A 26257-nucleotide genomic window follows, 5' to 3' on the forward strand; every position below is an offset into this window, starting at 1 on the left:
AAAGCAGTATAAAAAAGCTTAACAGATATAATTCCCTATTTATTCCTCAAATGTTTGGTTTCAGAGTACATGTAACAGGACATAGTTAATCCTGAGTAGCTTCATATTTATTTAATTTGGAATGGGGAATAAAACGTCAAAGAGAAAAGTCTGGCATGGGCCCAACCTTGGGAACAGGATCTGAATCCAAATTGGATTCAAGCCCTGTATTTTCAGACCACAGCACTGCATTGCCAAAGTTATTTCCTTAATTTTCCTTCCCTGCCTCCATTATTAGAATGCTCACAGCCTTGTAAAGTAAAATAAAAGAGCTTTTCGCTCCCTTGACCTTTCCCCACCATGTGTTTTTACTTGATGGATCAGGGGAAAAGACTTTGTGCCCACCTACTGCAGTTCTTAAACATCACACAGCATAATATTGCCAGATTTTTGTAAACCTTTATTGGGAAACTTCATTTTCAGCTTCTCTCATTTTATTAATTTTGACTAAACACTAAAGCACTAATCCATAAAGCAATGACCTTACAAGGGTGTAAGTAACAAGTAAGTAACTTGTATAACAAGGTGTACTCAGTTTTGAGAGGAACCCCTAGAATCAACTAAAAGCAATTAGGAAAGATTCAAAACACTATTGTCTGCTACTCCTACAGTTTTTGTGTTTTTATTGTATTTTGCATTCTGTTTGATTTTTTTTAATGTATAAATAATTTATATGGGTGCCCATCTCACAACAGTAAGTCTGGGTAGAGTAGAAAGATTTTGTATACCCTCTAGAGCCTCTGAAGTAAGTGTAGATCTTATATCCAGTGCTTTTTTTCTAAAAAAAAAAAAAAAAAAAAAAAAAAGGTGCCAGAACTCACACACGTCATACAACCCGCCTTGCCTACCCTACAAGGTTCCATCCAAAAAAGGTGCCGGAACTCCGTTCTGGGCGTTCTATGAGAAAAAAAACCCTGCTTATACCTACCCACCCACATACGGTACTTTCTCCCAGTAATGCAAAACAGGGTAAAGAATCTGGACTCCTTCAGATGTTGCTAAATTGCAATTCTTCTCAATCACTATCTTCATGTCTGGTAAAGGGGTACTGGAAGTAGTATGGAGAAAACGACTAGTCCCCTACATCTAATTAAATTGTGGGTTGCCAAATAGGAGGAGCTAATGTACAATAGTGAGAGCTGAAGCCCCAGCTCATATCTGGAAGGGCCAGGCTGGGGAAGATTGGGATAGAGGAGAGAAATAAGAAATGAACCTCCCTATGAAAATCTTGATAGGCAGTCTAGATGGAGGTATTGTAAATAAAAACATTATTTACCTGAACTGCATTGATTTGCATAAAATTAAATCAATTGTATGATCACTACATTCAATGATTGATATTGTTACAGGATACCCATGTTACTCTACAATGGCCAAAACTCAGAAGCTTGAAAAGTAGCATGGTATGCACCTGATATATCATGCGGCTAAACTGGTGTAGGATGTAAATTAGGAGAAGGTGGAAGAAGGAAGGGTGGGGAAGACTCAGTGTTTCTGCAGATGCAAATTGCATGTGTGATACACTAAGCAGCATAAAGTCTGAGCACCAAATCCATAAAAGCTGATGTTCCAGCTGTGATGGTTTCAATATCAAGAATGAGTGGCCTGGTTTACATATTTTGGAAAGTAGGTAGAAAGTAGCTTTGGTCTGTAACATGGATCTGGCCTATTATACCAATGGTCTTAGCTTCATTTGCATTGGAGCTCAGGGTAGACTGTGAGTACAAAGAAGAAGATAATTGGAGAATCTCGATCAATGGTTGATTGGTTTGTTTATAACCATTATACGGCCACCCATCTTTCAATCAATTCTTGGCAGCTTCTAATCAAAGACTGAAAAACACATAAAATCACATTAAAACTATAAAACCAAACCTATTAAAAATTAAAAACAAAATCCTGGTGCCAAATCAAAGTGCTAGCCTTCTCCAAGATCTTGGAGGGAAAACCAGGTTTTCAAACCCTTATAAAAGTCTAAAAGGTGGAGGCCTGCTGAACTTCAGGGTGTAGAGTGTTCCGTAGGGCAGGGGCTGCCATAGAAAAGGCATGCTTCCTAGCTCCCATCAGATGGCAATATTTAGGGAAAGTGTGTGGATCTTAATTTAGAAAGTAATTTAGAGAGTAATTTGGGCAGTTGGAGATAGTGAAATAATTTGTAAATGCTTGTGAGTCAAGAATCCAGTTCCAGACTGCCACTGCTAACCTGCTTGGGTAGAAGAACGGAATTTATGTGGGAGTGTTGGGGGAGGGGTTAATAGCATTATTAAAAACTGGGGAAGGGAGTAATTGATTCAAACAGTTTCAGTATCACTGATCTAGAGCAGGGCTTTTCAACCTTTTCACAGATTGTACCACTTTTAGGACATGACAATATTTGAGTACCACCAGTGCTTAGCAAGGTGTCAAAAACTTGATGACTAAAAAAGGGGGGATTTTGGGTTTTACTGATTAGATTCGTTGGTTGTTATAGAAATGGCTAGTTTATAATATTATGGAAAAGCAAAAAGTTGAGGTTCAATAAAAAAATAAATAATGCTTCCTTCTACTGCAACAGAGGAAGTATGTTCTTTTTCCCCTTCTCCCCCTCACTTTCCCCCCTTTTTTCTTCCCCACTGTGTCTTACTATTTGCTTTTGTATTTTTGTATTTTATTCTATAATCTAATAAAATATTACAAACTGTGGAAAAAAATAAAAAAATACCAGTTTTAATTTCTTCAGTGGCTGTTCCTTTGCTGAATCACTTTCCCTTTGCACTGACAAATATATGATGAATTTATCCATGTTTATTAATATGCACCACTAGCAGCTAGTTCAGGGGTCTTCAAACTTGGGACTTTTAAGACTTGTGGATTTCAACTCCCAGAATTCCTCAGCCCTCTTAAAGTTGCTAAATTTAGACTCCTGAGCTAGCTGGTTGGCCCTTCTGAGCTCTTCCACAGTGTAGTAAGAATGCACCCCTCCAATCCCTTCCCTGTACCCTTAAAGACACAGGAATCAAGTGAAAAGCAAGAAAATAAAGAAACACAAACTCCGTTTTTTTTCCTCTTTAAGCTGCCTCAGGCGTGTCATACGTCACAATGTTGCAATCCTAGACTGAAAGGCTCTGGCAATTGCGAAACGCTTTAGCTTTAAATTAAGCCAGTTTACCTTCAAAGAAAACTTTTTAAAAGCCACAGACTCAATTAAAGGCGGTAAAACTAATTACATTTGTTTAAAGGGATTAAACCTTTCCTGTTGTCTTTTCCCCCTTCCCCCACCCAAACCACATTTTTTTATAGCCTCTCCTCTCTTCCCCCCTTCAGTTCACCTCCAGCTCCAAGCTGCTTCTGGAAGCGCCAATCAGCTGGAGCCCTGCCGGTTCCTGGGGCTTCTGCGGAGCCCAGACAGTTCTGCAGCTGCCTCTCCATCAGGCTTGGCTCGCTTCTGCTCATTCCCCTCCCCTGCTACACTTGGCTAGCCATCGTGTACCACCTGTCATGTGGCAAAGTACCACAAGTGGTACACCAGTTGAAAAGCCCTGATCTAGACTATAGGTAATGTTCTAAAGCAGATGTCCCCAACCTTTTAGGCACCAGGGACCGGTTCTGTGGAGAAAGGTTTTTCCGCAGACCAGAGAGTGCATGGTTTTGTGTGCTGCCTGCATCCCACAGATGGGACTTTGCTTGTTTGTGCGAACCAGTTGCAGGCATGTCACAGCCCGGTACCAGTCCATGGACCAGGGGTTGGGGACCCTGTTCTAAAGTACCTCTTCATGTCTGTTACATTGCTCTAAACTCAATGCTTTGTGTTTCTGTGCTGCTTCTGCTTCATTGTTCTACCATCTTTCTTGATTCCAGAGTGCCTAACTAATAAGGGATGGGCAGGTTCAACAAGGTCCAGACTTGGCTTTAGACAGGACTGAATCAAATTATATGTGCTAGTTCAACATGTTCAGTTTTTATTGAGTTTAAAGGAAGACATTTTGAGGCTTTACTATTTGTTTGGGAAGAGAGTTTACTTATGGAGTTTATATTAAAATTTCTACAACAATTTCTTTGTATTTCTTCACTCAAAATAGCCAATTGTCATAAGTTTGTCAGGAGTTCTGAAAGCCACCAAAATATTATCCAGGGGCTTCAGATTGCCAATTACTTTAGTAGAAAGTGTGAGTGGCAGAATGTGTCCCTATATCATCTCTTAACCATTTCCTTAGAACAATTCTTTGAGACTACCATAAAGGAATCCCTGTCTACTGGATGCTGCTTTTCAAACTGCTTCCAGATTTCAGTCACAAAGCTCATACTTGATATAGGCTAACAGCCAGAGTTAAAAGTGCCACTAGATGTGACATCTCTGAAAAAAAAATAAACAGATCAATCTTTTTTCTATGAAAACATCCTTATTATTACAAGATTTTCAAATATTGTCATTTCTTAATATTGGCCTGGCTTCAGAACTCACGGATGGAAGCAAACACCTGGGTATTCAGTTCCATTGATACAGAACTATAGGCACAAAATGTCACTTGTAACAATAGAAACTTGTAGTTTTTGTTATTAATTATATGTGTTGTTTTGCAAGTGGCAGAACATATATGGATCTGGCTTCAGTAAAATGTCAAAAACAAAACTTTATGGAACAGAAAAGCCTTTTCTCCTACAGAAGATGACCTTTATTTTGAGTCCTCTTAAGTAGACAGTAGGTAGTTGCTCTTTAGATTTCAATGTACAAATCAAGAAAGTAGCCATCTTAAACTTAGATGGATCCATTTCACACTAGAACAGATAGAAATAAAAGGCTTGATAATGACTTGATAATATTTATGGGGAAATGTTTAAAGGTATTTTTGACATCTCTGTATGATTTGGTACAAGTTATGAATAAATGAAATGCTGTCAAACAAAACACATTAAGGCCATCCAATCTGAAAAAGTCTCTGTACATTGAAGGACAAAAGCATCCAACTGTCATATACTCCCCAATCCCAAAGAGTCCTCAGTCTCCAATTCATCAGACTTTATCTGCTTTTAATCTTGGCTTTCCCAAAGCTAGTGAGATGAAGACGTCAAGCAATATTCATTCATTCATTCAATCAATCAATTTCTGTAATTGTCCAGCTCACATTCATAACTCAAAACACAAGTGGTACCAAAAAATAAAAAATAAAACAGCCATACAAACAATACAGGAATTAAAATAATCAAACAATTAAAGGCATACAGGACAATCCCTGAGGCAGCATAGCTATTTAAAAACAATACAGCCATCTTATGGGTTCTACACCACTCTCTGATCCAAATGCCAAAAACAATAAAAAAAAGTTTCAACACATAAAAAACAAGAGAAAAGTCAAAGAAACAATTAGGAGAAGATGACAAAGAAATAATGGGTAATAGGGACAAAGCAGAAATGCTTAATTCATACTTTGCATGTTTCTTCACACAAAAAGAAAACACAACTCAACTTACCAAAAACAGAACTGTAAATGACAGGTTAGTAATGCAAAATAAAATATGCAAAAATAAAGTGAGAGAACACCTGTCAGCTTTAGACAGATTCAGATCACTGGATTCTAATAGACTACACCCCAGAATTCTAGAGGGACTGGCAGACATGATTTAGAACCATTGAAACATATCTTTCAAATTTCTTGAAGCACCTGAAGACTGGAAAAGAGCTGATGTGGTTCCCACCTTCAAAAAAGGAAAAAAAATAAATCCAGGATATTACAGATCAATCAGCCTGATATCAATACCTGGGAAGATCTTGGAAAAGATAATCAAGCAAAAAAACCTAGAAGCAAACAGTTGTAACCAGAAGCCAACATGGGTTCATCAAAATCACACCAAACAAATCTTAGTTCATTCTTTGACAAAGTGACTAAATTAGTGGATCAGTGAAATGCTGCAGATATAGTATACTTAGATTTCAGTAAAGCATTTGATAAAATAGACCACAACCTACTTCTTGGCAAGCTAAAACAATGTGGGTTAGACAGCACCCACCACCAGATGGGTTTGTAATTGGCTGACAAATTGTTCTCAATCTGTAGCTTTCAATGGAATTACATACACATGGAGGGAAGTAAGCAGTGGGGTACCCCAAAGACCCGTTTTAGGCCCAGTACTCTGCTGTACCTTCATAAATGATATAGATGAGAGAATAGAAGGGGAACTCATCAAGTTTGCAGATGACACTGAGCTGGCAGGAATAACTCACACCCTAGAAGACAAACTCAGGATCCAAAAAGATCTTGACAGACCTGAACAGTGGGCCTTATCTAATAAAATGAAATTCAGTGTAGATCAAAGTAAGGTTTTACACTTAGGCAAAAAAAAACCAACTGTATAGGTACAGATTAGGTGAAACATGGCTTAATGCCTGCAATTGTGAGAGGGATCTTCGAGTCCTAGTGGACAATCACTTAAATATGAGCCAACAGTGTGCAGCAGCAGCCAAGAAAGCCAATGAAATTCTAGGCTGCATTTATAGAGGGATAGAATGAAGATCATATGAAGTTCTCGTACCGCTTTACAAAGACTTAGTAAGATCACATACTGTATCCAGTTCTGGTCACCATAATATAAAAAAGAAGTTGAGACTCTGGAAAGAGTGTAGAGAAGAGCAGCAAAAGAATGATCAGGAGGCTGAGGCTAAAACATATGAAGAACAGTTACAGGAATTGGATATGTCTAGTCCAATGGAAAGAAAGACTGGGGACACGTGATAGTAGTGTTCCAGTATTTGAAGGGTTCCTACAAAGACAAAAGGGGGTCAAACTATTTTCCAAACCACTATAAGGCAAGACAAGAAACAATGGATGGAACCTAACCAAGGAGAGAAGCAACTTAGAACTAAGGAGAAGCTTCCTAATGATGAAAGCAATCAGCCAATGGAATGGCTTGCTTTCAAAAGTTGTGGGTGCTCGGACCATCACTGAAGACTTTCAAAAAGGGATCAGGCAACCATTTGTCTGAAATGGTATAGGGTCCCCTGCTCGAGCAGGGCATTGGACTAGAAGAACTCCCAGGTCCCTTCCAATTCTAATATTCTATGTTCTATAACCCAAGGAATTACAAACTCTTCATTCTGATTTTAGTGATGGGGAAATTACTAGAACATACCTTGGTATTCCTATGTTTATGTGGTAGTTTAGCAAGAATCTATCAATTTTAATCTATCAATTAAATAGTTCTGCTTTCTCCCTGTTGCTTGTCATCTTCTTGCCACTTTCCCCCACTATTGGACCAATCATTTCCTTCACTTTTTTTTTGTTTTTTACATGTTGAAAGAAGCTTTTTTTGTTATTTTTGACTTTGGTCGCAAACCTTAGTTCATTTTGACCCTTAGCTTTCCTCACTTCATCTTTGCAGGCTCGGGCTATTTGCTGATATTCTGCCTTCGTTATGTGCCCCTCTTTCCATTTTCTATATTTGTCCTTTTTTAATCTTTCAATTTATCAGAGAGTTCTTTATGCAGCCATGCTGGTTTCTTTTGAGAGCTATTATTTTTCTTCTTTGTTGGTATTGTGCTAGACTGGGCTTTTATTATCTCGCTTTTCAAAATTTCCCAAGCTTCTTGAGTTGTTTTCCCCTTGAAGATTCTCATCCATGGAATCCTTTCCAAGCCCTCTCTAAGTTTATTGAAATTAGCTCTCTTAAAATCCAAGACCCTAGTTTGACTGTGTCCTATTGCTTGTGCTTCTATAATGTTGAATTCCAATATTGCATGATCACTTTCTCCCAAGGTTCCTATGGCTTCAACACCTTCTATCATTTTGTCTCTCTTAGTGAGAATTAGATCCAAAATGGCTAATCCCCTAGTTCTCTTCTCTACTTTTTGGGTGACAAAGTTGTCTGCTAGGTTTGACAGGAATCTGTTTGATCTTCCACTTGGTGCAGAGTTTATCTTCCAGTTGATGTCAGGGTAGTTAAAGTCCCCCATTACTATTGTGATGTGCTTCCTACATACCTTAGTTAGCTGACTAGCAAAACGTTCATCTATTTCCTCTGTTTGGTTAGGTGGCCTATAGTATACACCTATGGCAATGTCATTTCCCCCCCTTTTATATTGACCCAAATGCATTCAGGACAGTTTTCATCATTGTTGTGCTCTATTTCTGTAGAGATGTAGTTATTTCTTGTACAGAGAGCAACTCCACCTCCTCTTTTATTTGGTCTGTTTCTTTTAAATAATTTAAATCCCTCTAGCTGTGTGTTCCATTTGTGGGTTTCATCCCACCATGTTTCTGTAATGGCAACAATATCATATCTGCCCTCATTAACCTGAATTTCTAGTTCACCCTGTTTGCTGTTCATATGCTGTGCATTGGTGTATAGACATTTGAGTCCTTCATGACTGACCGTGTGTTTACTTTCGACATAACCTGTGTGGTGCCTGAGTTCCCCTATTTTCTTACCACCTGTTTGGTTAGTACACTTTGTGTGGCACTCGCTATTAGAAGCTTGATTTTGCTTGACAGCAACTGAAGCATTTATGAGCACAGATGATTAGATGCCCATATTTTGTACAGAAAAATAAAGAAAAAGAAATACAAATTAGCTGCTATAATATAATATCAGACAGAATTCATGCTGACATGTTTATGACAGAGACCCTGGGAACACAGTGAAAGACCTGGCAAGATCTTAGCTAATTGTTTAAAGCAAAGGAAAGGTAGGGCATTGATTCCAATGATTGCAGGTCAAAAACATGAAATACATAAAACTTCAATGGGTGTAAAAAAGCATTCAAGGAAGGATATCACACATTACACATTTACTGGGTTACTTCTTGGAAATGTTTGTATATAGCCACAAATTCTTATACATCATGAACTGTTTTTTTCATTTCTGTTAAAAGCTGGAAGCATTAAATGGAAATCTGACCGTGAGAAGCTTTCCAAAGGCAGGCCTGATTATTAAGGGGAAGGAATAGATTTTATCTAATGTCGCAGGTGGATATGAGGTATTTATCCATCCCTTGGTAACCATTACTTATGTCTGATCAATATAGTTTAGCTTGAAACAGTTTTCCATGTATGTCCCACTTTATACAAGCTTACAAATGCCTCATCTTGCCATCAGATTGATGCAACATTCACCCAGGCACAAAAAGAAGCTAAACAAGATCATTGCTAATTTTTTAAAAAGAAAGATTGTACTATTATAATTAAAATTAACTATTACATCATTAAAGTGCTTGTCTGATTTGGCAATGTATTAGCCCAGCCAGCCTGACATTCATTTCAAAATAAGAAACACTTGTTGCATTTTTTTTGCTGATGATCATAATTATTAAAGAACATCTTATTTGTCAAAACAAGGCAGGTGTTTCCCTTTCAGAGATGTGGCTAGGCGGGTTTAGGATTTGGCACCAGCTGGGACCCCAGGGTAGGAGAGGTGGGATGAAAGTGGTCATCCAGAATCTCTCTTGGCCTTCAGGGGCCTTGCTTCTCAAGTCTCATGAGATCAGTTTGGATTGTTGCTAATGCACCTGGCTGCACAGCAACCTCTCTGCTTGAGCTCCTGGAGACCATCTTGAGGCTGGCAGTGGAGTTCCCCAGACTTATGGTTCTGGGGGACTTCAACCTATCATCTCTTGGTTTGGCTTTGGAAGCAGCCCAGAAGTTCATAGCCACCATGGCAGCCATGGGCCTATCCCAGATCATCTTGGATCCAACTTAGGACAGTGGTCACATACCAAATATGATCTTTTTGTCAGAGCAATGGTAACATGATTTGGTAAGGGAATCTAACCTTATCCCCTCTGTCATGATCAGATCATGCCCTGGTATCCTTGGGATTCTCCTATACCACCACTACCCCTTCATAGGGAAGCCAGATCCATTTAAGCGGTCCACCCCAGCAACTGATGAACTCAAATGGGTTCCAGAGGGAAATGGGGGATATCCCAGGGGCTTTGCCACACGACCCTGCTGAAGCCTTGATATAATCCTGGAATCAAAGGGTGGCCGAGCTCTGGAAAAAGATCACCCCTATGTGGCCTCTCTTAATCCATCACAGAAGAGATGTGGGTTCTGAAATATGTTATGAGACACTTAGAGCACCACCGTAGGAAAACAAAGGATGATTCCTACTGAACATATTAGAGCTGCTATTAAGGCTTATCAATGGCAATAAGAGCAGTGAAACAGCATTATTTCTTGTTGCATCTACACCTGGAGGCCCAGTTCCAGACCACCAGGTCCCTCCTGGAACAGGAGGGTTTGGGTGATCATCTTCAGCGCCATGCAGAGGAATTTGTTCAACACCTAACAAACAAAGTTGCTTGGATTCATTTCCAGTTGGAATCATGTGTGATGCAGGTCCATGTGAGATGCCTGGGGAAAAGTCTGGAAACAGTTTGATCCTTTGGATCTGATAAAGTGGGCAGGGTCCTCAAGGCTATCACTGCAACCTCCTGTCAATTAGATCCTTGTCCCTCTTGGTTATGAAAGCTTCCAGAATGGTGACTGTCAGGTGAGTTCAAGCAGTGGTAAATCCTTCATTGTAGAAGTGATGTTCCTAGGGCCTTTTAAGGAGGCCCTGGTTTACTCCCTCCTTTAAAAACATCACTTGATCCCACCTGCCTGGACAATTTCCATCCAGTTATTTATCTTCCCTTTTTAGGGAAGATGATAGAAAAGGTGGTTGCTTGGCAGCTTCAGAGGATATTGGATGAAATAGATTATCTACACCTCTTCCAGTCAGGATTGAGGCCTGGTAATGGGACAGAAACAGCATTGGTCACACTTGTTGATGATCGCTACAGAGGGTGGAATGGAAGTAGTGCAAGCATCCTTGTTCTCCTTGACCTCTCAGAAGCCTTCAGTACTATGAACCATTATATCCTTTTGGACCTGCTCTAGGGTTTGGGTTGGGCAGCACAGTCTTGCACTGGTTTGGCTCCTTTTTCCAAGGCTAGTCCCAATCAGTTTTGATCGGGAGTGAGAGGTCCAGCCTACGGCCATTCCTTTTTGGCATGCCATAGGACTCGGTGCTCTCCCTACTCCTTTTTATCATGAAGCCACTGGGTAAGATCATTCACCACCATAGACTGAGGTATCATCAGTATGATAATCCTCAACTTTATACACACACACACACACCAGTGATCCAAGTGATGCAGTTGCTGCCCTCTCACAGTTTTTGGAGGCTGCAGGGGTCTGGATGGGGGTAACAGACTTCGGCTGAACATCGGCAAGACCAAATGACTTTGGGTGCATAGAGCTTCAAGATCCAGGATTTTAACATTCTTAGTTCTGGACAGGTTGCACTACCCAGACAGACCTGCTCTGCAACTTGGGGTTTCTCCTGGCCTTGCAATTCCAACTAGAAGACCTGGTGGCTAGGAAAGCCTTTGCACAGCTTTGTGGATCAGGAAAGTAGCAGCCAATCACTTTCCTTCCTGCACACTGATCTTTATCTATCTACATATTTATGTATCTGTATGTGTGGGTGCATGCACTCATCAAACAAACCCAAACAGAAGCACACAAAGATAAATGTGTATTTACTAGGTTGAAGTATCAAAGTATAGATATGTACAAGCACAAGAAATAAAAAAAAATGCTTTCCATCATGCACTCTAATAGGTTCTATACCACTCCTTACCACACTAAAGAAATACCAGAGTGATTAAGATCTTTGCTATCTCATAGTTTCTGTTACTATTATTGAAATGATTGTAATTCTTGATGTGATTTTAGACTGGTAAATGTCTGAAATAAATATAGCTATGTATATACACAATCTTTATTAAATGTTGCTGGATTTTTTTTTTTATAAAGTAATGTGACCTCTTTTACATATACTGACTAGGAAACTCAACACTTGCTTGCCTTTCTCTCTTTTAAATTATAACAATTGCAATAGCACTCAGACTTATATACCACTTTATAGTGGTTTACAGCCCTCTCTAAGCTGCTTGCAGAGTCAGCACATTGCCCCCAACAATCTGGGTCCTCATTTCACCAATCTTGGAAGGATGGAAGGTTGAGTCAACCTTCAGCTGGTCAGGATCAAACTGCTGGTAGTTGGCAGAATTAGCCTGCAATACTGTATTCTAACCACTGTGCTACCATGGATGTTATCAAAAGATGTACAGGGGATACTTGTACTTGTACTTTTCAGGATACTTCTCAATGGGTTTAAGCAGTGCTTCCAGTAGCATTTGAGAAATGAGAGCAGACCCACCAAAACTGCTTCAAAACTGCTTCCTATGATCAGTAATATTAAAAGGAACTGAGGGATCTCCAACTAGTCTCTAATGCAGACTGTCTAGAACAGAGGTCTCCAATCGTTCCGGGCTCGCAGCCCAGAGGGAAGGAGAGCAGCTTCCAAATTGGTGTATGTGTTCGTGTGGGCACAAATGGGACCACGCGCACTGGTGCGGCACTAGCGGCCTCATTTACGCATATGCAAATGGGCCACACAAATTTGAGAAGTCCTTAAAAGCTTATCCAGTGAGGTCTACAAGAGGGAAGTAAGGAAGGAGTATCACACTTCCGTAGTTGATAGATTAAAAGAAAGTCACACACACACACATACACACATCCTGCTCCCATCTTTCAACTGTAATTTTATTTTTCGTTGTGATTCTATTCTATTTTATTCTTTTTAGACATATTAATGTTTTACCATTTTACAGCTTTTACTGTCAAGATCAGCAATAAATAAATAAACAAAAAAAAAACAAGTAAGTAAGTAAGTAAGTAAGTAAGTAAGTAAGTAAATAAATAAATAAATAAATAAGAGACTTATTTAGAAACTCTTATATGAAGACAACCTAATTTACCCCGACATGTTGTAAGTTTAGTGTTGTAGCTAAAGATATCACAACATTGGCAGAGTATTTAATTTGTATGTAAGACCTTGCTATACTTCCTTGAAGCTTGATGTACATAATATTGTTCAATCTTTTTAATATGTGCATAAAGTCATGACTTACTGCATAACTTTTCCCACTGCTTTCACTTTCTGATCCTTTAAGTAGGGAGAGTTATTTTTTTAAGGAGAATTGGACTTGGTCCCAATATAATTTTCCATTGCAACACTAGCTAGGTTATTAAATAAAATTATAACAAGTCTGAAGATAGGGAAAATTATTACAAACTGTGACTGGGACAGTATTGATCCTTTCTTCAACCAATAATTGAATACTTGAAAGAACTGATAATACAGAGGAGTGGTTGGTGAATGAGATGGCCAAATTGACCTGTTTGATGAGAGAAAAGACAATTATCTACATTTATTGCTGAGTGGAAACCTTATGGACTTTTTGTGTAAAGCAGAAAAACATACTTACGCACTATAGTTTTGACAAGTAGGTGGGATAGATTACACAAAGAAGAGAGTCACAACATAATTTTTGAGAAAGAGGTAAATCTATAATTGTATTTATAAGTGCTACAAAGCAGATTGGAAGCCACTTACCTTTTTTCGTTATTTTCTATTTTTCTTCTGTCTTTTTTCTTTTTGTATTTTAGATTTCTCTTTCATTGCTTCCCTTTCCCGTTTCTTTTTTCCTTTTTACTCTTATTTTTAGCTTGCATTAATGTTTACTCTTTTAAAAATATTTCAGTAACATTACATTTGTAAAAAAGTGGTACAGAACAAATTTCATAAATATTACTTCAGTCCCAGCAAGCAATGGTAGCTTTAAAATTCTCGCATTGCTGCACAGTTGGAAAAGGCTAACTTTCTTTTGGTTCAGATCTTTTTATTCCTACCCAAAATTCAAGTAAGTTGCCAGCCAAATGTGGCTCTAAAAATAAAAAGCCTGGAGGAGCAATAGTAGAATGGGAATGAAAGGGCACTTTCCTCTGGATGCTCCTAGTCGCTTGATAAACATCTGATTCTTTATGCCTATTCAATTTAGTGTAGAACATTCGTAAGAGAAATCCCACGACTGCCCTTTAGAGATAACCACGAAATGGTTATGTACATCTCCAGCAGGTGATGCCCTCTCTCAGAACGGGGAAATTCTGTCTGGGTTGTAATAAAAGGAGCCCTGTGAGAAACACTGAGTCTTCCTTTATTTTGATATAATTTGGCAAAAGCACATAGCCCCCACACACACACCTGATCTTTTTCTTGCCTTTCTCACTCCCAGTCCTTGCTTATATTTTACAAGGAAAAACTGGTTCTAGATTTTCTCAGGTTGTCAGAAGAAGCAAAAAAAAAAAAAAAAAGGATGTAATTTGGAAAGAAGATGACATTCCCTTAAATGAGCATGATGAACTTTGCAAATATTTACAAAATATTAGATGTTCGATTTTATATGACATGTATGTCATTTCTTAAGCTTTAAGTAAACCTGCTCTGATTTGTAAGCCTTAAGCTTACTCAAAGACCCGAAGAGTGGTGTAGCCTGGATCTTGTAGCATGGCCATGGTGAGAAGGGATGGAAGATGTGGCAGCATCCCTGGTATGGTACTGAGACCAAAAGATACTATGAATATCCTATGGATAGATTTGACAGCAGTATCCAAATAGTTACAAGTATTTGGGGTCCATATTAGGACAGATGGTTACTGTGACCATTCTGTGACTAAATGTGGTTGAGATAGTCAGACTAATATAGGGTGTTTGAGGATCAATGATCACTAGCCTAAAATTTGACAGAAACACCTTCAGACTTCCTTGAGTCAATCCTGATAGACATCCTTAGCAGGTAAAGCTGATTTATGAACCTCAGGTTTGTAAATGTGGGAAGCCCAGAGAGGTATCCCTGGTATTTGTCAAGGGGTAAAACAGAGCCAACTACAACAGCTGAATCTGGCAGGACATGGAACTGTTGTTATGGAAAGCAACACATTGAGGGCGGTAATGAAAAGGGGGTCCATATCATATATATATTCTCTTGATAGTATGTTAAGTTGAAGACTTTAGAATCAAACGATAAAAATAGTTTTTTATAGCTAGATAGGGAGATCTATTTCACATGTTATAGGTAGTCTTTATAGTTGAAATTGTTTGTCAAGTAAGTTTTTGTAGTCCAAGGTATTCCATCATCTTGTATAATAACATATGCTTCTCATGTAAAGAAATAGGAAAGCAATTCTCCAAGTATAGCTCTGAAAGTCAGTAAAAGTTTACATTCATAGTTCAAACAGGCCAGATACGCCACCCAGAAGTTTCTTCTTTGCAGCTGAGTTTTGCACAGGTGGCAACTGTCAAGGTCAGAGAAGTTTTTTCTGGAGTCTGGGCTTCAAGCCAAGTATTTTTCAGGAATAACAAATTGTAATACCATACTTTGCCACAAGCTATCACCGACACCTTTTAAAGCTTTTTATGATAGTTTTTCAAGTCTTATTTTCTTTTTTAGATAAAAACAAACGTCTCCAGTAAGAATAGGAAAACCTTTAGTCCCCAAGTTTCAAAAGCATATACATCCAATTAGATTAAAATTGTTCTTATAGTTGCTCTGTTTCCCCTAGGTAGTTAGTCGCTGCTTTTCTTAGAGCATGGGGTAGAAATTCCCTTCCCTCTCTCCTCACAGGGGGGAAAATACTTTGGGCAGCTTTTACAGGAAAAAATACTTAAAGTCTTAAAGAGAGGATCAGATCTCACCTCATCCATGTTGCTTTAAAAGTGCTTGGTGGTGATTTTTACTGTCAGCAGCTTAGTGACAAGCCATATTGCTATGGCTGGTCTTTCCCCCGCTGGTTTGGAGGGCTTCCCCGGATCAAACAGAAGGGGGCCCTCCTTGCTCGTCACCCCTACAGAGCGACTTTCTACCCTTTCCAGGATCCCCCAGCGGGACAAATTCGGATGTGAAAAATGAAGCTTGTCTTCTAGCGTCCATGGCCCCGCGATGGCAAACTGGAAGTCTGGCATGATCTGTTTTTAATAAACCTGTGCTGGCTACTAGTTATAACTTTGTTTGCTTCTAGTTGTTCACAGATCTCTTTTTTATTATCTTTTCCAGGATCTTCCCAGATATTGATGTTAGACAGATTGGTCTGTAGTTTCCTAGGTCTGGTTTTTTTCCCCCTTTTTTTGAAGATGGGAACCACATCAGCCCTTTTCCAATCCTCAAGTACTTCCCAGGTGCTCCAGGATTTTTGAAAGATGTGGTGCAATGGTTCTGAGATAACATCTGCCAGCTCCTTCAGAACTCTGGGATGTAATCTGTCGGGTCCTGGTGATTTATATTCGTCAAGGTCAGATAGGTGTTATGTTATCATTTTCTTGCTTATTTTAAGTTTTGTTTCTAGTTTGTCTTTTGCAAACTTCTTTTTTTGGTAAATCAAGGTTATCATTCTCCATACTACACTATTAGCATATGAGTATAGAGTTTGAATGATCACAAAGCTACAGTTTGTATACTTTCAATATTTTTACCTTATCTTGAAATGTAACTGCAGGGGTGATAACATTATAAGTAGTCCTTGCTTAACAACCACAATGGACCCCAAATTTTGCTCATACGTCATTGTGCTTAAACTAACCATGTAGTCGTTAAGCAAATTCAGTATATCCAATGTGTATTTTTTGCCATTTTATGCTGGAAAAAGGCAAAAAAGTTGCAAATCATAGTCATGTGACTGAGAATGACTGTAACTGGACATAAATTCGAGCTGGTTGCCACGTACTCAAAATATGATCATGTTGCCGAGGTGGAAGGCAGGTAGTAGTCATATTTTCAATGATGGGTTGTAAGTAACTATTTTTAGTCTGTTGTTACATCAGTTGTTAAGGGACTGATTGACAACCAAGAAGAAAAAAAGAACTTGAGACAAATCCAAACTTCTGTCTTACAAGGCTCACTCTGAATTACAGGAAACAGTGAAGGTACGTATATAAACCTGGTACTGACTGTCTGACTTCCACGATTTTCTGAAAGCAACAAAGAAGTTATTTTTACGTTTATTCAAAACAATAGGTAAGATTTATTATTTTACTGCAGGTTGTTTAAATCCATTGTTTGTAATTAAACAAGTTTGGATAACTTTAGGGGGAGAAAGGCAATTAGTATTTATGCAACTTCTATGAAATTGTTTTATTTTGTTCTATTTTTGAGAATATGTTACATCTATTACCATAATACATTAGGTTTTATGCTAGCTTAAATAGCATGGCTTTGTTTTTTAAAAAAATCTGACACTGCTGGTTTTTTTTAGTTTTCCAGTGATCCTTTTAGGCATCCCTGGGATCTTCCCTTAGTAAACTAACATTTCTAAGATTCTCTGGAAATAGCTGGTTTGGTGCCCCCAAATATTTTATGCATAGTGCTATCCTTCTAACCGAACAATTTTAATTTTAAAAAAAATTATTAAATTTATACGCTGCTCATTCTGCTATGCATTTTAAAGTTCATCTCAGTTTCTGCTTCCTGTAGTTTCTCATTAGATGCTACAGCCATGGAAAAGAACCACAGAAAAGCCAACTCCACATACAGTGGTGTCACACCACTTCTTAACACACTGAGATGCTGAGAAGTCAACTAAGTATCATGTTAATCCAATCTGTTTCCACGCTTTCAAGATAAAGGCTGCCAGGACAAATTCTTGCAATCAGGAACAAATTCTGATTGCATTGCCTCAGGAGCAATCACTATTGCCAAATGTGTTAGTGTGTAGCTTTTGCATCTGCTGATATAGTTGATTATACTTGATATAAGGCAAAAGATTGAGAAGCAACATATTCTAAATGAGCTGTTACCAATCTGGGATCCTTCAGACATCTTGAACTTTAGATCCAATAATCTTTGATCGGTGTGATTTTTTGATTGGCTTTTATGGAAATGACTGGGGTGAAAGTTATCTTTTACTGTAGCAAATCAATAAGGGAAAACTTAAGGAACTAGTGTGGATTTATAGATGATTTACATATCCATGGAATGAACCATGGATATGTAGGATGCCTATTGGAGTACAAGGGAATAAAAGAGAAAACACATAGAGTAAGTTTTGTGTCTAGGAGATATCTGAACTACTTACAGAAAGTTGATATAAATCCCATTAAGGAGATGAAACATTGATATGTCTCAATGTTCTTTTGTTTTTAGAAATGATTGCCTTCATTGTTTTGCCAATTCTTGCTGCAGTGCTGCAACAGTCTTCTGGAAATGTAAGTTTAATAATTTTGTATCACGTATAGCAGATTTAATATATACCGTACATAACTTTCTCCTCTTACAATTAATCATTTATTAAACTGCCTAATGTGTGTTGGATTGTTCCATGTGTGTCATGTAACCTTGAGGAGCAAGAGGAAGAGATGTAGCTGAGACAACAGTCAGTTAAATCTGAATCCAGTGCAGAAATGTAATTTGAGAAAGCTTCTCAGACAAGACCACTCTTAGCTCTCAATAAGATGAAGGCTGGGAAAAATGCACTCAGACTTTCAAGACTCTTGCTGTAACACTGGTCAGTGAAGCTTGGTCAGTCTAACTGTTCATTTTAATTCATAAATATATTACAGAGCTGAACACACAAAGCAAAACACAATCATGCTGAACAGGGCAGTCAAATATAATTAAAACTGACAGATTTAATGAAAAGAATAATTTTAATTCCTGTGGTCTATAACAGAACTCAAGTCCCAATCTGCTGGAATAGCACCCCCACAACTGAGATTTGAGGGATCCCTACCCTTTAAAGCCTTCCAGAGGGCAGTGAAGACCTGGTTCTGTCCCCTCTCCCCAAGTGTTGGGCTAGGATGGGGGTTCAATGAGGCTGCTTGGTCTGACACTTGGTGGTAGGGTGGCTCTTTTTTTATTCCTGTTGTGAGCCATTTAGGATCATTATAAAGACATCCATATAAATTCTTTATATAAATACGTAAATACCATTGCAGTATTCCCTTGAAGAATAGATTAGGGGGAAATGATTAATTTATTTTAACTTGGTTCTGTGATCCCTTTTCCTATGTTATGGCTAGTCTCTTTTCAAATACAAAGACAAATGGGCCCACTGTTTCATAGCTGGGGATCAGAAGAAAGTTGCACGGAGTAGAATGGTGACAGACAGAGATAAGGCAAAGTCATTCACAAGAACTGATGCTGAGTCCTGAGACCACTAGTTGCCTGTTCTGTTTAAAGTCATACAATTTTAATTGTTTTTATTTTATTTTGCTTGCTATCTTAAGGTTGATTTTGATTCTGAATCACCCAGGAAACCAGAAATACAAAACGAGATTATTGACTTGCACAATTCCTTAAGGAGATCTGTGAATCCAACTGCTAGCAACATGCTAAAAATGGTAAACTAAATGTAATTGTATTTGTCAGAGAGTTTGGAAGTTTAATTTTCTTACTAGTATAAAAATTATGTGATTTACCAAATAGGATAAGAGAACATACCTACTATTTATTGACTGAGTGATTCTCTTTTTGGACCATATGCATTTAGGTGCATCTGTATTTATATTTGAATCTGTCAGTTATAATATCACTCAGAGAAATATACAATGAAAAAAAAAGATCATGAAAACATATAATCAAAGTAGGAAATTGAGAGGGAATTAAGAGAGTCTTCCGCAATATCAAATATCTCCCCATAGCTGTATTTTTTATATCTTTTCCAATATTGGCTATTGTATCTTTAATTGCCATAATCACAGCAAAGGCTAGACTTTCAGAGTTGAACATTTCACATAAATTGAAGTCTCAAGTGAAGTCCTTTGATATAAATTCCATGGAAATCAATAGCACGTGCTCTAGTAATTATACCTACGCTGCATACATACATACATACATACATACATAATTGCACCTAAATAGCATAGGACTCACTGGAGAAGGGCCTAATTGACTGAAGGCAATAGAAGAAGGGGACGACAGAGAATGAGGTGGCTGGATGGAGTCATTGAAGCAGTAGGCGTGAGCTTAAATGGACTCCAGAAGATGGTAAAGGGCAGGAAGGCCTGGAGGAACATTGTCCGGGGGGTCACAATGGGTTGGACACGACTTCGCAATTAACAACAACAAGCATAGTACAATACCTATGACATCTGGATTTTCCTTCTTTTACATGAAAATCAGTTAAAATACTGCCAGTTACATTCATGCACTGTGGTTTCAATTGCCATCAAACATAAAATAATAGGGTTGGAAGGGATCTTGGTGGTCTCTGGTCCAACCGCCTGACCATGGTAGGAGATCCTATATACCATTCCAGACAAAATGGCTGTCCAGTCTGTTCTTGAAAAGGATAATACCAGTTTTCTGTACTGTTTTGTACAATCTGATTTTTCTTTATTTTATGAAAAAACTTGATTAGCTTTTTTCAAAAGTAAAACCAGTTTTACAAAGTATTTTACCCATTAAAATAACAATGCATATTGGCAAAGCAAATGGCCCAGGTAGATCTTTGATTCACATGGCAGTATCACCAGAAAACAGAATAAAAAGCCCAAATGTAATGATTTATGCACACCACCAGAGTTTTGTGAGATGGACAGCTATATATATTTGAAATATAAATATAAATAAGCAAGCTACAATAATAATGGTTGAAAGGTTCCAACCATAATTATCATCTCTTAACCTTATTTTTTCTTGGATTGGAAAATATCATATTTTTTTCTTTGGCTTCTGCATGCAGGAGCATTCAACATACACTCATTAGAGAACTCCATCTTAATCAGAATTTTAACACTGCTGGTCAGAAGGAAACATTAATGGCATTCATCAGGGTGCAACATGGGTTGCTTGCATTTGGTGTCAAAAAGGGTGGGAAGGAAGCCATACAATCCCACTCCAACTATTCAAAGGATGTTTTAGTGAATATTGCTGTAACTTCTGAGTTCTTAACTACAAGAGTTGAAGGAAGCCAAAAGGAAGTAAAAAAGGATTAAATATTTTCTGCAATTTTAAATTATGCCTCTTTCATTGATTGATTGTTGCTGTTGATTTCTATTCTATTCAGGAATGGTATCCTGAAGCTGCTGCTAATGCAGAACGTTGGGCGTACAGATGTATTGAGAGTCACAGTTCACGCGATTCAAGAGTTATTGGTAAGTCAATCTAAAAGCATAGTATGGCTATAACTGGTTAGAGGATTAATAGTATATTTCACATTAAATATCAGTTACAATCAATCTTATTCATCAATATTAGCAGCAAGAGTAATACCTATGAATCACTCTATAGTTGCCACTCCCATGTAGATAATTAGAATAGAATAGAATAGAATAGAATAGAATAGAATAGAATAGAATAGAATAGAATAGAATAGAATATTGAGTTGGAAGGGACCTTGGAGGTCTTCTAGTCCAACCCCCTGCTCAAGCAGGAGAACCTACACCATCTCAGACAAGTGACTATCCAGTCTCTTCTTAAAAATCTCCAGTGATGGAGCGCCCACGATTTCTGAAGGCAAGCTGTTCCACTGATTAATTGTCCTCACTGTTAGGAAGTTTCTCCTTAATTCCAGGTTGCTTCTCTCTTTGATCAGTTTCCAACCATTGTTTCTTGTCTTGTCCTCTGGTGCTTTGGAGAATAATTTTACCCCCCTTCTTTGTGGCAGCCTCTCAAATACTGGAATACTACTATTATGTCACCCCTATTTCTTCTTTTCTTTTTTTTCTTTTCTAATTGGGGGGTAGAAGAATTGAGAAGGTAATAATTTTCTTAATTTTCCTTTCTTCCCCCCCCCCCCGTTAGTTTGCAAGAGAAATAGTATTTGAACAGTGATTTTTTTCATTTTTTAAATATTATATATTACTACATTTATAGCCCACCTTCCCCCCATGATGTTAAAGAGATTGTCCTCACCACAGCTGTTTGTGATGGTAGATGCTGAGCTCAAAGATGTTCAGAGATTTCCATGGTCAAGTGGAGAATTAAACCTTAATCTCCCTAATCTCAGTACCACACTATGTATTAACATTTGGGCTCTAATTTCCTTCCAAATAAACTATATTATTTTATGTTCATCAGAAAACAAATGATTATCAACTTGCACAATTAAAGGTTCTGGAAAAGCACCACAGAAAAAAAAATCTGGGTGCAAAATGTTCATTTCCTTCCCAATAGTTTAGCAAGACGAATGTGTCAGTGCTTCTGGAGAGATAAGAAATGCTCAGTTATCTCTTTTTTGCTGTCCTTCGCTTCTTTCAAAACATGTATTCACCTGTGTTTTCTTGCTGTTGCTTTTTTTTAACCCTCCCCACTTTTAGGAGGAATAAAATGTGGTGAAAATATATATATGTCACCTTATCCTGCGAAATGGACTGACATTATTCACGCTTGGCATGGTGAATACAAAGATTTCAAGTATGGCGTTGGAGCAGTCCCATCAAATGCTGTTACTGGCCATTACACTCAGGTAGTACTTTTTCATATCTTTGCCATTTCTATGTTCACAGGTATAAACCCACAAAAATGAATAAGATAAAAAGGTAGACTCCCTTGAATCAAGTTCAAGTCCTTGGCTGATCCTGAATCACTGAGCTAAGCCAGGCCTGGCTGCTGCACAGGAAAGCCATGGCTTGAAGGTAGACTGGAAAATTGAGAAAACACCCCACAAAAAGATAATAGCAAAATATGTGTGTTGCTGTGGCCATGAAAACCAAGCAACTGTGTCCTTACAATCGCTAAGTAATTTCATAAACATGAGCACAGGAGCATCTTGGCTAAGAGCCATAGTCCCAATGCATGTTAAGGAAAGAGAAAACTAGACTAGGTTGTACTGTTTTGTTTTTAAGTTCTGATATAGTGTAAATAAAGGATTGCAAACATACTAAATCTGTTATTTGTTATTCACATATAGTGCCTCAGATCTTGGCTTTCATGCAGCTAGGAAGGAAGAACTAACTTGCTGGTAATAGCAAGTTACTCAGCTTGCTTTGGATGTGATGGGGCACTTTAGAAAGAGATGGTCTATAAAGTTCAGGATGGAGCATTTTCATATTTTACATTTTAAATACATACATTTAAGGCACAGGGGATGAAGCCTCATTTGTTCTAATATTTCTTTGCTTCTGCAAACTATAGAAATGAACACACTTTTTAATTCAGAGAAAGAAAATGATTGGAAATGTTCATTGTATACTCATTGTTATTGTTATTGTGGTATCCCACTTCACTGGCTAGGAGCAGGCAATTATATATAGTGCATTTTCTTACATCCCTTATGCAATTTTCTTTACATGCCCCTATACAATCCGTATGCTTATTATCAATATTAAGCTACTAGCATGTTAACCTGTGTGCATATTTTTGTATCTACAGATAGTTTGGTACAAAAGTTACCGTGGTGGTTGTGCTGCTGCCTATTGTCCTTCATCAAAATACAGATACTTCTATGTTTGTCAGTACTGCCCAGCGTATGTATAAACTATGATTTCTTTATTTGTCACATTTACAGCAAGTCTAATTAGAATGATTCTGATTGCCCTGGAAAAGAAAACAATGGGCTTAAATCAAATGTTGTTTACTATCTTACACTCAAACAAAATATAAAGCAGGGTATGATAAAAAGAACAAAATAAATGTGAGTGTAGCAGTAAAATATGGCTACCCCTAGATAGACTTATATGTTAGCTAACTGCAATATGTTTTGCATGCTAATAATTCAAGTTTAGCCATTGTATGTGAGTTTTTGGAGAGGGTATTTGTTCAATATAAGATATTGAAGATGAAACATATCAGGACACCAAGGATTACCTGAAATAGGGGTTCCAACAAATAATTTCTAAGAGTTCTAAGCAATGGGCCTGAAGCATATGGACAAATCCTTTCTATGTAGGTGATTTTTCTAAATCTGCATTTGAAGTTGGCTGATGGTAGAATATGAAATTGAAGCAATGAAAAATCTCCCAAATCATTTACTGACCTTGCCACTTTGAAAGAATATAATTTCCTAATGCTATCCTTAAAAGTAATTTACTTTCCGGTCATCTTTTTCATTCCAGAGGAAACATGATAGGTAAAACTGCTACTCCATATACATCAGGGCCACCTTGTGGGGATTGTCCTTCGGATTGTGACAATGGACTATGCAGTAAGTTTTTTTTTAAGTCAATTATTAAACCAACATTTTTAAAGGTCATGTCAGCAAAGAACAGATTTCATATGAGGAGCTAATCGTCTCTAGGTAGAATAACAGGTTTAATGGAAGATAGCCAACTATCCAGTAAGATAGGCCTAGGCAAGACATCTGGATCACCACATACATGAAGCATGCTATCGTGGGATAATCAGACATCCAGAGTTGCCTCAATGGTGCTTCTATATGCTCCCACACTAGTGGTTGATGAGCCCAGGTAATTGAATCAGGGAAGACGAGGACGATATCAATCCATTTCAGCTTAGGAAGAACTTAAAATCCGTACCAGCTTTTTGTTGGATTTTGTTCAGGACTATTGATGAAAGTAATAATTCAGCAGCTGCATATAATTATTCTAATATATACTCTAAATAATTACTCTAAGTACTATTTTCATTTTTAAAAATCTTCAGCTTTGAATCCACCCCTTAAGAAAAAAAATAAGTTTGATGTTGAGCTCTAAAACAACGCATAAAATTGTAAAAGAGTCCCTAGCAAGTTGTACTTTTGGTGATGTCTCACTTTTATTTACGTTTTTCTCTTTTTAAAATTTTCAGCAAATCCTTGCACACAAGAAAATACGTACTCGAACTGCAATAGTTTGGTCCAACAAAGTAGCTGCCAGGATAATAATATGAAGACAAAATGCCCTGCTTCTTGCTTCTGCCAAAATAAAATAATATAGTGGGCTTCCCATTCAATATTTTTTATTTTTGCCGGAAATATCTTAAAATCATGGCATCTTTTAGTATCAGCAAATTCTTACTTGACATTTGATTTCATATACTTTGCATGAATGTCCTATAAATGCCTAAGGGAAACATCAGCAGGAGTAGAGGCTAGGGATAAAAACTGTAAGTTCAAAGGGTCACAGGAAAAATCACAAGCCTATGTAGCATCAAAAAAAGTTGATTAAAAGAAAATACTGAAGGCCTGAAAATAACATCACCAAAATTCTTTGCACTCCAACTATACCACAAGGATTTCTTAAATGCTTATATTAAAACTAATCTAGAACTGATCTGATGCCATTCATGCAAAATATATGCCAGGATTTGGTGTTTTTAATGTTTTAATTGGGTATGGTTCATAATTTGATATGATTTTATATGATTTTTAATTTTTGATTGGGAGCCACCCAGAGTTGATTGAAAGATGGGCAGCTTTATAAATGTAATAAATAATTAAATAAGCAAACAAATAAATAAATTCTGTAGAAGAGCAAAATGCCTTATTGATTGGTCAATGTATTGTGTATATGTATCTATATGTCTGTTTGTGTGTGTTTGTAATTTGATATATCATCTATCAAAATATTATAAAAAGGTAACCTTCATAAAGCAGTCTAATATCCCTGATGGCACTCTTAAACCAGACATTTTAAACAAAGTCTTCCTCAGTGCTGTGAATCTTCTGGATAATTTTTAGTAGTTTTCTACTTAAAACAAAAATAGTTACATAAAAAACCCACCTTGTAATGCAGAGTTTAAACATCACAAATTCAATATCATTTCGAAACAAACATGAAAGGTAAAATCACCCTGTTGTTAGACTTAGTGGTGAGATTCAGCCAGTTTGCACCCGTTCAGCAGAACCAGTAGCTAATTTTTTGTTGTCCAGACGCAGAATGGACTTCCGGAAGTGGCATCCACACAGAGAACCGGTTGTTCACATATTTGAATCCCACCACTGGTTAGACCTAGTGACAGTGGAGCTATGTCTATATGATTTGCTTGCCAACATATGGAAATGACCTTGTGTTGTCACCTTCTATGTGTTTTTAATTTCCCAGTCTTGTTCAACCTAGCCCTAGAAGTTTTTCATGTCTTCCCATCCAACTACTAACCCAATCTGACTCTGCTTAGCCATCTCAGGATGATTCCGTTTATGACTAAACTCTTTCTTCACTGAAAACAGAAATGCCAGCATGAAATTGTTCTGACACAAATCCATGGTGAGCACATTCTTGAAGTACTAGATATAATTTTTATTAAAAAGGACATTACAGAGCTTAAAAGATACAAAAAGTGTCAGCAAAACTCCTACGAGATAGAGGTTTCCTGTGAGAAAAGATTTTATATACAGTATGTGTGTGTGTTTGTGTGCGCACACGGGGAGGGGGAAGAGTATATTCTCAAGTTTGTATAGCTACCTATCTCACAAATGTGACTCAATAGCTTAAAACAATTAAATAAAAATTAAAATAACAACATGGGAGAAATGGATCAGCATTTGAT

General features: G+C 37.7%; 1 protein-coding gene across 1 annotated transcript; it reads left to right on the forward strand.

Moving 5' to 3' along the window:
* The first annotated feature begins 67 nt into the window (after positions 1 to 67).
* Positions 68 to 24974, forward strand: LOC107293726 (cysteine-rich venom protein-like). Its single transcript, XM_015822888.1, has 10 exons — positions 68 to 71; positions 2466 to 2470; positions 16856 to 16909; positions 18035 to 18096; positions 19117 to 19230; positions 20898 to 20985; positions 22150 to 22298; positions 23204 to 23298; positions 23887 to 23975; positions 24578 to 24974. Coding segments are annotated over exons 1-10 (786 nt in total). The 5' UTR covers positions 68 to 69; the 3' UTR covers positions 24706 to 24974.
* The last annotated feature ends 1283 nt before the right edge of the window (positions 24975 to 26257 follow it).

The sequence above is a fragment of the Protobothrops mucrosquamatus genome, unplaced genomic scaffold (genome assembly GCF_001527695.2).
Source record: "Protobothrops mucrosquamatus isolate PMUCROS unplaced genomic scaffold, P.Mucros_1.0 scaffold1717, whole genome shotgun sequence".
NCBI lineage: Eukaryota > Metazoa > Chordata > Lepidosauria > Squamata > Viperidae > Protobothrops > Protobothrops mucrosquamatus.

Excerpts from the sequence above, each read along its gene's own strand:
- LOC107293726 (XM_015822888.1), top strand. Across the intron at positions 18,097-19,116 it reads TGCAACAGTCTTCTGGAAAT|GTTGATTTTGATTCTGAATC; the intron begins GTAAGTTTAATA and ends TGCTATCTTAAG. Across the intron at positions 22,299-23,203 it reads TTACTGGCCATTACACTCAG|ATAGTTTGGTACAAAAGTTA; the intron begins GTAGTACTTTTT and ends TTGTATCTACAG.